The 14,434-nt window shown below is 27.5% G+C and overlaps 1 protein-coding gene across 3 annotated transcripts in view; it reads right to left on the reverse strand.

Annotated features, from left to right (window-relative positions):
• Positions 1–14,434, reverse strand: part of LOC142326013 (F-box only protein 25) — a 148,506-nt gene that overhangs the window by 12,409 nt on the left and 121,663 nt on the right. For all 3 annotated transcript variants that reach the window (XR_012756650.1, XM_075368064.1, XM_075368066.1), the window contains exons 5-6: positions 10,310–10,496; positions 4,743–4,915 (exon numbers count right to left, since the gene is read on the reverse strand). Coding sequence is in view for 2 of the 3 variants with exons in the window: in XM_075368064.1 (XP_075224179.1) it covers positions 4,743–4,915; positions 10,310–10,496 (360 nt within the window). In the remaining variant the exon portion in view is untranslated. The remainder of the gene's footprint in view (positions 1–4,742; positions 4,916–10,309; positions 10,497–14,434) is intronic.

Raw genomic sequence — 14,434 nt, forward strand, 5'->3', positions numbered from 1 at the left:
AAAAAAAAAAAAATAAAAAATTTTCATTTCACTTCATTTACATTCATACTCATCATCCTCTGAAGTAATATACCTTACAGTGGTTCTGGAGGCTAAACAGAAAAATAAAGAAGAAGGTCTCTTTCACCACATCTATCTCCATCTCTACTCTCAGTTAAATTTTTGAGATTCTCACAATAAAAATAAAGAAAGAATACTTTATAATATGTACAGCTTTGTTAAAAAAATGTGTATGTAATTTATCTATTAAATTACATACACATTTTTTTTAAAATGAAAAGTACATAATATTTATTTTAATAATTTCTGATATTTTTTAATTTTATTTTTATTGTTATTGAATTATTAACCTCATTAATTAATCAATATATTTAAATTAAAAAAAGAAAAAGTTAAAAAAAGAGATGAATTCTGATTGTAAGATCAAAATATTGTAAGATCCAAATATTTCATTAATTAAAATTTCATTTGGCTATAACTCTGGAACCAATGAAAATAAGTACTGCTTATGTATATAGCTGAAAAGGCTCTCAATGAGGGCTTATTACTGCAGTTAAGAAAAAGTCCAAAATCCAAACTATTTTTGATTTTGAACTTTTTTGGACACTTTTGGTTCAGTAGATTGCAATCAAAAGGGGCGGTGCACAACTAGATGTTACAACAGTCCTAAATCCAAAATTTCAACGTTCTACAGCTAATTAGTTTTTAGTTACGCGAGATACATACTTATGTACAGATGTCATGCCGGAACTAGTCAAAATGGATATTTTCCTTGAGATCTGAAAACTGAAATTTTTTGCAATCACAATACTTCCTTTACTTCGTACAAGGAAGTAAAAATGAGTACGACAAGGATATGTAGTTCATCACTTTTACTCTCAAACTTATTGTAGACAATACGGTAACGGTGTTTTAAGGGTGAAACAGAAAATTTATCAGAAGATAAGCATATTAATATTCACTAATGACTATGATGTTTTGCAAAACCAAAAATATTTTGAAAGACATGGATTCATTTACTTTGAGAAATTCATTGGAAAAATAAATTTAAATAAAAAAAAAATAAGATGATTAACGAGACAAAAAAAAGGTAATGAAAGAAGGAAGTGGAAAACTTGTTAAGACAAGAATTATATTAAGACAGTATACACTTTCATAAAAGAGAAAAACGTTTAGAAAAATTACTCCCACTTTAACATTCAGATATTTTGCAGAATAATGATATTTACATATGAAAGAGGGTGGATAAAAAGAAGGCCATTCTGGCCTCTAACTAATTTTAAAAGACAGGATTAAGAAGAAGACTTGTATGGCATTTGTAGAACTATTTAAGGAATTTGATAGAAGGAAATTTTAAAGAAAATTGGACAGAAATATAGTGAAAGAAGTCAAACTGTACAAGAATCAAGAAACAGTTATAAAATAGATGATAGCAAATTTTGATTCAGAAAGGAGCGACATGAATGTACTTTGTTCGCAACATTCCATTTCATTTTTTATTTAAAAGTAATAAAAGAATCAAAAGAAAAAATTGTGAATGTTGTTAAAAACACCAACTCTAAGGAGATGAAAACAATCCAAGGAGAAAAAATATATTGAGATTCACTGATGACATAGTTGTTTTAACAGAATCAGAAAAATGAATTATAATAAATTCTAAACAGTATTGTTTAAGAGTGAAATTCAGTTTTAAAATAAATAAAGGTAATGAAATGCGAAAGAAACCAATAAGGAGCTAATAGTAACAGAATATCAAGAGAGGGAATCATAAGAGAAGAGAAGTCAGAAAATTTTGTTTTTTAGGTAGGAAAATTGCAAAGAAAGGTCATAGTATTTTGACAGATAAGTATGCTTGTATTTTTATACAAGCGCATTATATTGTTATTTTTATGATCAATGAATTAGGAAGAGATCTTAAAAAATATTTGTCTAGAGTGTAGTGCTTTATGTTATAAAATATGGACAAAATAGAAAGAATAAAGGAAAACAATTGAGATCTTTGAAAAGTAGTGTTACAGGAGAGTGAGGATTGAGGTGTTACAGGAGGATATATAGGTTGATAGCAAACTAAATGAGGTCTTAAAATAAATAAGAGAGGAGAGAAATTTATGGAAGAATTTTATAAAAAAACAAACTAGGTTATTAGGCCTTGTATTAAATCATTCACGTTTAGCTAATTTCATTACAGAGATGTGTAGTATATAATCACAAAGGAAGACAGATTCCAATATGTAAAAAAAGGTAAGTCAGAGTGTAAAATGTTAAGGTTAAAAGATTAGGAAAGAACCGAAGAAGATGCACAAGATTCAGATGACTGATGATTCAGAAAAACTGATAATGTTGTTTCTTCAGCAGTAGAAATACAGCTGTTGCTCATAATAATGCAAATTTGCAGAATTTTTATTAAGATGTATAATTGCAAAGGATGGTCAAAATAAGGAAGATATTACAAAAATGTCACAAGCAAAGGAGACCTTTTATGCAGGAAAGAAGTTTGCTATTACTGAACATAAATTTAGGATTTATAGATTCTTTAAAAATATTTGTCGGAATGAATCACTTGCAGAATGAAAAGTGGACAAGAAGGAAACCAATCTAATCGTAAATTAAGGATGTTCAATTATGAAAGGAAAGAAATGAACTTTACTCCCACACTACATATCCGATGCATAAAATATCCAATTTCTAATAATTTATTTAATGCTTTTAATTAGTTTTAGTAATAAAAAATCATATCCTTTAATTGAAATATGTGTAATTTATATTTTGAATGCTTTAAAGTGATTGCATGTATTTCTTTATGATATGCATCATCTACTTCAAGTTGAAGGTACATTAGTTCAACAATGTTATATTGGGTTGGCAAGAAATTTTGGTTTTGTAGTATGAAATAAAACTCAATTTTTTTATTCAAAAAATGAACTCTAATCAATTATATATTTTCCATTTTGTTCGATAAGCTTTTATAATCTTTCTGACAACTTCATAGTTCTGTACTCATAGAATTTCTGGGCTTTATCAGTAAAAAACTGACCTAAGTGTGATTTCATCCTTTATGATCATTAGTGTAAGTTTTACCACTCAAAAGTGTTTTGCAAACTTTGAAAAAATGGTAATCTGATGGTGCAAGACCATATGGGGGATAAGACATCACTTTCCAACCAAGCTCCAGTAATTTTCCATGAGCTAGCAAATATGTCTGAGGCCTTGCATTGTCTTGGTGGAATATGATTTCTTTGCGATTTGCCAATTCTGCCTGTTTTTTTTCTATTGCTTCCTCCAGTTTCATTAGTTGTTGACAGTAAGCATTCTCAACTGATTGTTTGGTTCCTTGGAAGCATTTCAAAATACTCAACACTTTTTGTAATCTCACCAAATTGACAGAATGATGTATAGAAAATGTTATTATTGATAAAAAAATACTCTGAGAAACAAATGCTTTATTAAATAAATACATATATAAGTAACGGCTAAGGACTACAATGGTAGAATGAGTCTTGGCCTGCTCATGTATTGAAGTGTCAATGTACTTTAATATCCACCATCTTAATTTAAACTTTCAAGATGAAAAAAAAAATTAACAAAATGAAATTCTCACATAAATAAATTAAAAAAAAAAAAATATATATATATATGTAGAATACACTTCTGCAGTAGACATATACAGTATACAGATACTGTACAGAACCATTTTCCAGGGGTGTACAGTTTACCACCTTTATCTTTATATATTTGTAAAGAATGTAATTTTAGAGCTCTTGACTCTGATACTGGTTCTCTTCAATAAATATTCAATTTATGCGCTCACACACATGCATGCACACACATTCCCTTTTAGCATCTATTTAAAAGATAATTATATTGCAAATGTAAATAAAGATTTTCTATACTTCATTACAGTCAATGTTTGGTTTAATGGACTAACTGGGGGATGCCGATGTCCATTTTTTGTCAATCTTCCAGACGTTTTAGCAACAATGAAAACTGTTTCCTGGTTTCTCAGTTTTACAGAAATTGCTAATGCAGAAACAAAGAGTGTTTGTTTTGATTTAGAAAAGAACCTTCAAAAACTGTATTACAACACAAAATGTTAAAAACAAAACAAAATAGCCATCTTTTTGCGGAAAAAGTCATTTTTACAATTTTCTCTATTTTCTTTTACGCTAATGTATTTGTATTTATTATTGCATATTTTTGTTTTATTATATTATTTTATTATGGAAATAAATTATTATTATTTTTAATGATTATTATTTTACTGTATTACAATACCCGTGTAGATGGCATATTAAAGTAGTTCCACTAAACTACCTAAACACTGGTTATTGTGACTATCGGTTTTAATGACCTAAAATTACTGGTTCCTTCAAGGAACAGGTGATATTTTATTTAATTTATACAAATGTTTTGTTTTATAAAAAGCTAGTCCGTTAAATCGAGCATTGAACGTACTTAACAGAGTACTCAGCAACAGATTTTGATTAATAACAGATATTAACAATCTAAATCTTAAAAAAGGTAATATAATATTTCCCAAAATCAATAATTTTAATTTATATTTAAATAAAAATATTTTATTCATGATAAATAATGTATCAAAAATATAAAACATTTTGGTGGCAACTTTTATGAGTATTTAAAACAAAAGTTTATGAGTACATAATGAAAATAATCTTAAATTGTTAAAACCTTAAATATTTTAACTGTAATCACACTTAAGACGAAAAAAAGATTTTCAATACCTCTCTAATTTGGATATGATTTGCAATATTCAGTATTCTATTTATAGTAATAAGATGATTTTCCCAAAGTTGTGTGCTGCCAAGCGGTCGACCCCAACAAGCACAATCAATCATTGCTCTTAGTTGTCTTAATAATTTATTAAGTAGATGAATATTTTGTTGACTTGCTGAGACTGCAACACACACAAAATATAAAATATTTAACACTTATTAATGAACAATCTATTATTTTTCATATATAATTACAGATCAAAACATGCTTTCATTTAGATATATACAGAATGTATCACGAAGTTCTTCCAGGACTTTCATAATCTATTCTACTTTTGAAAATAATGGAAAAAGTTCATATTAACATGTCCTAAAATGCTTCGTTGCAAGTTATGGCTAGTGAAACATTTCACTTGGATTTCAGTTACCACGGTGAAATGAGGTCGTACTGAAATTTTTAGGATGAATTAAGGGGCAGAATTAGTGATTACTTATAGTTTTTTACTTAATTTTTTTATAGATGTTAACTAGCAAACGAAGCATTCTTTATATTAACTTTTTTCATTATTTTCACGAGTAGAACAGGTTATAAAAGTCCCGGGAGAATTTTGTGATATACCTGTAGTATAAGAATGAGCTAAGTATTTGACACCAACACAATGAATAGGAATAATGGACGATTAATACATTTCAAACGTAATAAAAAATAATTCAAACAGACAATAGACAATAATTTTAAAATCAAAATGGCAGAGAAATATGAAAGAAAAATGCTGATCATTATTTTCCACATCACATAATTTATCAATTTAAATAAGAGGTTGACTTCTTTCAAGTACAAAATCAGTAATTTCATACACATTTTGTATTAATGTATGATCCATCAGTTCTATTATTTTCAACCAATAAGAATTTTTTATTGATGTACTTTTGGAACAATAGCATCGTAATATCCTCTGTTTGACTCTTAATAGTAGCATCGAAACACATAATGAAACTACATAAATATTAAGAGTAAAACAAATGTAGTTTTAACAGAACAAAATAAAACAATTAAAAAATGTAAAGTTGTTTTTTAGATGTTACTGGAGATTAAGTATCATTTTATTTCTATAAACACAATTTATTTAAAACTACATCAATCTATTAAATAAAAAATAAATTACAAAATTTACATTAAACAAATAACAAAATAATACATTAATAATAACAAAAGAATACTTATAATTGATAAAATAACAACTGATATTAATGCACTTGCAATTGTAATTAAGTGATCTTTATATAATAATTATTCATTCTACTTATCCAATAAAGCAAAAATACTCTTAATAAAAAAAATAAAACAAACATTTATTTTTTACAATAATTGGGGTTCAATTAATTAATATAGTAGGTTTGAGTTAAAAATCAATATTCAAAAAAAAAGGGGAAAAAAATTATGTAAAACTAGACCTAATCTCAACAACTTATGAAACATATAAAAATAACTTATCTATTCAATAAAAACTTATTTCTTATAAACAAATTAAATCAATAAAATTAATTGAGAAAATATTTTTAATAAATCAAATTTTACTTTGCATTCATGTGGTTAATGTAAAAGAATCTAACAAAATACTGATGACAAGAAATTTCCAAATATATCTAAAAATGATTATGCAAAACAACTGTATGACCAGTCATACTTCATAAAAATATTCTAAAAAAATGAAAACACTATTCATGGTGCTTAAAGATGACAAATATGTAGGACAATTTTAAAGAAAGTGGACAAAGTTGGTTAAATAAATGTAGAATATAATAAATCAGAGGAAATAAAAAATAATATATAAATTTTAAATTTCAGAAGTTTGTGCAAAATTTGCTAAATATTAACAACTTTACTAACTCTCAATTCAGCATCAATTTGAAAAGTTGAAATTTATAAAAGAATCCATATAGGGTTATTTTTTTATTTTAAAGGAGTTTTTAAGCAGCAGCTTTCATTTAAAAAAATTATTTTAATTAAATTATTAATTTATCTGCATTCAGATAATAAGTAGGCTATTAAAATTAGCTGCCTACAAAAAAAAAAAACTAGCTATTTGGAAGAACATAACATTGATAAACTTGAATCCTGATAAAAATAGGAAAATACAAGAATACAAGAAATGGCTGTAGGACTGCTATTAAGAATGAGCCAAACACTTTCTGAAATGTGAAAATATAAATCACTTAGTAGTTTTCTGATAATTTTTCTTTAATTTTCACATGTTTAAATTATTAAAATATTAGTCAAGAAGAAGTACATCATATGTTATAATAATTCTTATAACTAAGGATGATCACAAAAAAGAAAAGTATGTTTAAATTATCTATGTACACAATGCCATTTTTTATAAAAAAGAATACCTTCCACTTAAGTTATGAGGACAGCTTACAGTTAGACATCAAATTAACACTATCACAAAAAAAAATCACTGAAATCAGTCCATTTGGTGAAAAGTAAGGATTAAGCATATCTTAAAATTAAATGAGTCAAACTGAGAACCTCTATCTAGCTTAACAGTTAAAAAGTGTATAAAGAATAAGATTTGTCAAAGAAGTAAAAAAGGCCAAATATTTAGGAGAAATACTATGAAAAAAAAATTGATGGGGACACCACACTACTTCCTTGTATGCCTATTAAATTACATATACACACTTTTTTAAAATGAAAAGTACATAAAATTTTATTTCATTAATAACTTCTGATATTTTTTCATTTTTTTTATTGTTATTACTGAATTATTATTTATTGGTAAAGATTTTTTTTACAATCAGAGGTTAATAACTACTACTAAATCAAAATATTTAAATTAAAAGAAAGTTAAAAAAAGAAAGGAAATGAAGTCTGATTTGAACTGATTTCTTGTAAGATGTAAATATTTCATTAATTAAAATTTTATTTGGCTATAACTGGAACCAATGAAAATAAGTGCCACTTATGATGTATCATTGAAAAGCTCTCAATAAGGCCTATTACTGCAGTTAAAAAAAAGTCCAAAACCCAATTTGTTTTTGATTTTGAGATTTCTTGGACACTACGGCTCAGTTGCAATCAAAAGGGGAGGTGTACAACTAGATGTTACAACAGTCCTAAATCCAAAATTTCAACATCCTACAGATATTACCAATTGTTGTTGAGTTATGCAAGATACATTCATATGTACAGACATCAAGCTGAAACTAGTCAAAATGGATTCAGGGATGGTCAAAATGGATATTTTCGTTGAAATCTGAAAACTGAAATTTTTCATGATCACAACACTTCCTTTACTTCATACAAGGAGGTAAAAATATAAAAAAAATTGGGTACCATATGAAAAGGCATTTAAGGATCAGGTAGAGAGCATTACAAAAGATGAAGTACTTACCAACTTTACAGTGTCAGAATTGAATCTGCTTTTTTTTACAAAAAATCAAACTTACTTTCATGGATTTCCTACAACTAAGGGCCTTACTTTCAAGAAAAATAAAACAACATCAATATCCTAAAAATAAAAGAATAAGGATAAGTAGGGCATAACTTCTTCCCTGGTAAACCTTTCCATTGATATAGCAGTTTTCGGTAACAATACTAAAATATTTGGGATTTATATTACGTTCACAGTTGCCAATTATAAAACTACAGCCTGGTTAACAGTAAGATGGGTCTGGCTAAGGAAATTACACTATTTTTAGTTTATTTCACTATTATGGCCTGATACACATGAAGTAGACAGATATTTTAATAACAAAGATTATCTGGATGAAATGACAAATGGAAAAATGCCAGACTCATGTCATGAATTAAAGCAAAGACCAGCTGCTAATCTGAAGGGCAAAATACTAATTGATACACCAACTGGTCAAAAAATTTCTCATTAGTAATAATTAAAAACTACCGAAAGTAAAAGCTTTTATCTGTATCTAGGATGGAGAACAAAAGTAATAAATTAGGTCCACCATATAATCTAGCTTTAACACAAAAGTTGTATGATGATTCAGATTCCAGTATCTTGTTCCATGATACATGCTAAATACATGCTATGATACATGCTTTGTTCCATGATACAGGCTAAATACACTACAAAAAATTTAATATGCAACTGTGCAATGGACCAATACATTTGTCAACATAAACACATGATCTATTTTTAAAGTTTTGTGTGATAAAAATAATGCATTATTACCATTAAATACCATAAAAAACAAGCAATTCTTTTACGTTAAAAAATTAAGCTATTGATAATTATTGAATTCAAAATCAACCAACTAAATTAATGAAAATAATTGCTGTACTATCAGCTGGTACTACATATTATAAAACAAAAATCTACTAAAACAGGGATTTTTTGCAGATTTTTTCTTAAATGTTAGGGAGTGAAAGAGTTATGGCATTAGTTAAGACCATCCTGGTTTCAAAATCTTCATACGCTACATTAAAATTTCACATTTATTTAGATGCTACTGTGATAAATCTATATATACAGTCAAATAAAATTATCCTTCTTTCTTGTCGTAATAGTTGTAATTGCTTATATTGCTAATTTATCTTCTGTTAATTTTAAATCAATATTGTAACAAACATCTTTACTACATAGAAAGTTATTTTATTCCACAACTAATTAATTATATTTGATGAACCAAATATTAATGAAAAAAATATTTTTTTCATTAATCATATTTTAGCATTAATCCATAAGTAATACTATAAAATTATCCAGGTTGGGCAGAGAAAATGAGATTTTTTGAATAATTTCTATTTTTAGAAAAATCTGTGTAATAACACAGTAATTACAGAGTTAAATTTCAATCATGGGGCTAGGCTTAAAGCCACATGATACCATTATTGTTGAAAAACCAATATTTTAATATATGCTAACATTAAGTGTGGAAAATAAGAAATTGCAATGTCATCCATTTTGGTTCCATGCTGCTGGATTAGTTGCCAAAAAGTATCAATACATTTTGGTACATGCATCCTGGTATGGCAGCCACCCTGCATTGAATTGCTGCCTAAGATGTGGTTTTCCTTTTAACACGGTTCTCTGGCATAAATTTTGGATTTTAAATAATCCCATAGGGAGAAGTCACATACAGAATGATTGGATGAATGTGATGACAAGTTGATGTCTCCATGTATGTAAATTAAACATTCAAAAGACATCCTCCTTAATAGTTTTATTGAAATTCTAGGCATGTAAGCAGCTGCCTGTTTGAATCACAGTTTAGTCGGTTTATGCACCTTCTGTGAAATTCTGGAGTGAAAAGGTTCTGCTGTATTCAAATCTACCATTCCGAATTTACTGTGATTTCTGACTGCCTTCTGCAAAGAAATAGAGGTTGATCACCCCAAACTTTGTCATTCTGCACTACTCACTCTGACAGGTGGCAATGGGCTTCATCACTCATAAGGATTACTATGCTTTCTGTTATCATTTCCAACACTGTATCTGTGAAAACTCAGCACTGTTCCCGATACTATTTCCCAGTACTTATATATACAGTAAAAAAATCTTAACTAATCTAAAACAAAACTAAGCTCTGAATTTTGTAACAAGGTAAAATACCTTGATAGGCAACTTCCTCTAACATATTGAAAAGGACTTTTTGAGCACAGCCTGATAATGCGGTCAATTTGTGAGATATAAGGAGATCCAATAATTTGCATATATAGTTGAAACGTCGGACATCGTGAACTGCAGATCGGAAATCTAGCCTTTTAAATGCATCACTAAGCCCATTGAAACCAGCAATCTAAAACAAAAATAAATTATTTAAGCAATATATTTTTCTATTTATAAACTATTGTAAAAATTAATTTTTTAAGTACAATTGGGCTGGACATTATTAACTATTAGTGACAATTGGGAAAAAGCTTCAAGGAAACTCAACTCGGCACCTTAATCCAGAATTACTTTATTAATTTTAATTAAGTCTATTTTGATACTTAATAACAACCTTCATAACCTGTAATATTAGGTCAACAAAATTTTTTTCTTAAGAACAAGCTTCTAGATACATGAAACGTCTTATTTCTAAATCTGCTAACTACACAAAAAATTATAGTTTTTGAGATTAAACAGCCAGCACCAGCAATTTCTATAGCATGTTAAATTTAGGTGTTTCTAGAAGAGGGCTCACTTGGCGATTAGCTGGCTCATCTAATTCTCTTTACATCTAACTGACCAAATCCTGGATAGTCTATTAGGCTGATATTTTTAAAAATTAATAATTTATGGGTTTTTCATATGGAGCAAAATCATGCTATTGATTTAATCTCCTCTTAGGACTCTTCTAATAGTGTTTTAAAATACAGTATGTTTTTATCCATAGGTTTATATATCTCTATCGGTGGTGCTGGTTCCACTATTAATTATATTATCATACTGCCACTATGGATATAATTTTAAGTTATGACTAGTTGATTTAGTTCATATCAGGTATATTACCAGGAAATAAATGTAAAAATTTGTAATATAATTATATAATAAAAAAAAAAATATATAATGAAAATGTAAGGTTAAGAACAAGAAAAGTTTATTTAAATTAATGAATTTCTAGTAATGAGAATAAAATTTTACTATTCTAAACAAAGATGACTTGCAGCAGCATAGTAAAAATTGAAAGGCATGACATACTTCTAACTTTCATCAGCTAATAGTGACACATCTGCATTAATGTGAATTAAAATCAATTATCCAAAATGAAAAATCATCTGTAAGTGAAAGAAAGTAAAACTATCAAGATGCATGTATACTTTTTATGAATAACTTTCATCTAATATTAAATGAATATAAATAAATGCAAGCTTATTCATTGACACAGTAAACACTGTATTCTATTTTCAAACATAAATTTATTAATGCAAAGCTTTCTTTCTCATATAACATATCTGAAGTAAATTAACAAAAAAAGGAAACATAAATTTTTTATTTTCTGGCTATTTTTAGTACAGAATACTGTAAGTGTTATAATCAATCAAAATTTTGGGCAACAGCTATTTTAAATTTATAAAATTTCTAGTTCTTCCAAGTTCAATTATTAAAAAAACGTGGGTGGATCAACTATGTATGTATGTGTAAGTGTGTGTGTGTATTTATTTATTTTATTAGATCAACCAAAGTACAGAATAAATAAAGTGGGATGACTTCCCTTATTTCACTATATATGCAGGAGTGCTTTCGCAATTTATTCACATCATCTGCTGCATTATATATTCATCTCATATTGCAAACGTCAAAAATATAATAACATATCATGCATTTATTTATAATTTAAAACCTTTAATCTTTTTTTTATTTTAAACATTGATTCAAACATTTGATTCAGTTAAATTAAAAATTAAAACAAAATTTAAAAATATGAAAAATTAACATTAAATTGTAAAAATATAACTTCAAGGCATAAAATCAAATTAAAATAAAAATAAAATAAAAATAATTTTAAGTAAAGCAATTATACATGAGTTGTCCATTCAACAGAACTTACTTTACTATAACGATTATACATCACTATCAAAGTAGATAGATGGTGGTGCCATCTACTGCAGCTTTCAAAATACTGTCATCCTCATATTCTGTCTGAAGGTTGATCATATTAAATTCATTTTAATGTATATATATATATATATCTCCCTTAATATTTGTATTCATATTATATTTTTTCATTTCCAGTATTCTTAAATTTGCCTTAATATCAGATATTGTATGTTTATTCTTTTTTATAATATCTAAAATGTTCCACAAATCTAGCCTTAAATGATCTAGTGATCTTTCCTATATAAATATTGTCACAATCATTACATTCAATTTTATAAATACCACTCAAATTATATAAATCAGATGAATTATTATGTTTATTACTTATAAATACGCGTGGGTGTGTAATAATTTAATATTTGGAATAAGATATTAACTATAAAAAAAAAATATTAGAAACATCAATTTTTTGACAACATTTTACGAGACAAGCTATAAATCTATATGGAACGGAAAATACTTAAGGCAATTCTCTCAAGTTAAATAATTGGTTGTATTATTTTTATGAATTCCACCCACTAAACCTCAAACAATTTACACTAATTTTCTCTACACACACACACACACACACACACACACACACGCACGCACACGCACACACACACACACACACACACACACACACACACACACACACACACACACACACACACACACACACACACTTTATTCTTTTGTATGATCTAAGTTATTTTTTTCTTATGCACATAATTTAATTTTTAAGACAAAAATAGATTCATAAAAAAATAAAATAATATGTTACATCATGAAAATAATGTAATTAAATAGTTTACTAGTGTAAAATTACTGCACCGCACCTATAATTATTATAGACTGTTACAAATAAATTAAAGCTAATTTTAATGTATATTAATATTTGAAAAATCATTATAACTAAAAAACAAACTTACACATGTGGCATTACATGTTTAAGAGGCAAACTATCTTAATAACAACTCAACGTCTAGATGATGGATCCGCCAAATGGGACGAGCTTATTTTTTCAGAATTTTCAATAAAAAAAAATGTAAACTGTTTATTTTCATTTACTGACTGCTAAATAAGAATTAAATAGTTATGTTGTAAGGATCATGGTAGTACAAATTAGTTGAAAAATAACATTACAAATTTCAATGAGAAAAATGGAATTTTCATTTGTTTTTGCAAAAAAATACCAAAATAATGTTAAGAAAATAATTAAAAAAAAACAGTTTACTAAGATTATGAAAAACTGCATGATTATATCAAAACATAGCATTAAAATATAACAAATTCCTTAGTTTATTTTTGTTGATGTAAATTTTACAAAACATCAATAATCTAAACCATGTTGGCTTTTGACTACCAACTGAGATGATATTAACAACTTATTTACTAAAGTTCAATTTAAATGATTAGATTCCAGTATCTGAGTTTAACAATTTATTTTTAACAAATGACCTTCAATCTTAAAATCTATAACAACCTGCACAGCTAAAAAGGAATTTTCACCTAAATTAACAATCACTTAACTATAGAAAGGAAAAAAAATCATTCTAAAGCTCACAACAAACACTAAATGGAATAATGTTTCTATATCCAAAGAACTGCACACCTTTTTTTTATACAAGTGGGATTTTATAAACATGGGAGCTCTACATAGTTTAACATGGATACATACACTTTAAGCTTAAGTGAGAAATGCCATAAAAATAATTAGGTTATGTATTGCAGCTATAATTGCACTCAAATCTGTTGAATGGTTTCCTAATCAAACTAATATATTTCCACTGTAAACATTATAAAAAAAAATGAGTACAACATAACGACAATCAGGTAACAATGGCAATGGCAGGTATGGAGCACTAGTATGGTCCATCATGCTGGAAAGAAGGAGAGCTTGTGCAATTCTTAGCTGGGGTGCACAGGGCTATTTCCCTTTGGTAATGTGTGGGTACAGGACCAATATGGACAATACTGTTGGTGTAGTAGTTGGACTTACAAACCCAAATCTTCTCACTGAAAAGAAAGAGGAAATGCTCAAGGGAGCAAGTAAGACAAATGCAGTGGCTTCATTTGTCCGCAGGTGGCAGAAGAAATGGGATCATTCAACGATGGGTAGATGGATACTAAGGACTGATCCTCAACCTCCAAAGATGGCTGGACCAGAAACAC

This window comes from Lycorma delicatula, chromosome 6, assembly GCF_047948215.1.
Source record: "Lycorma delicatula isolate Av1 chromosome 6, ASM4794821v1, whole genome shotgun sequence".
Lineage (NCBI taxonomy): Eukaryota > Metazoa > Arthropoda > Insecta > Hemiptera > Fulgoridae > Lycorma > Lycorma delicatula.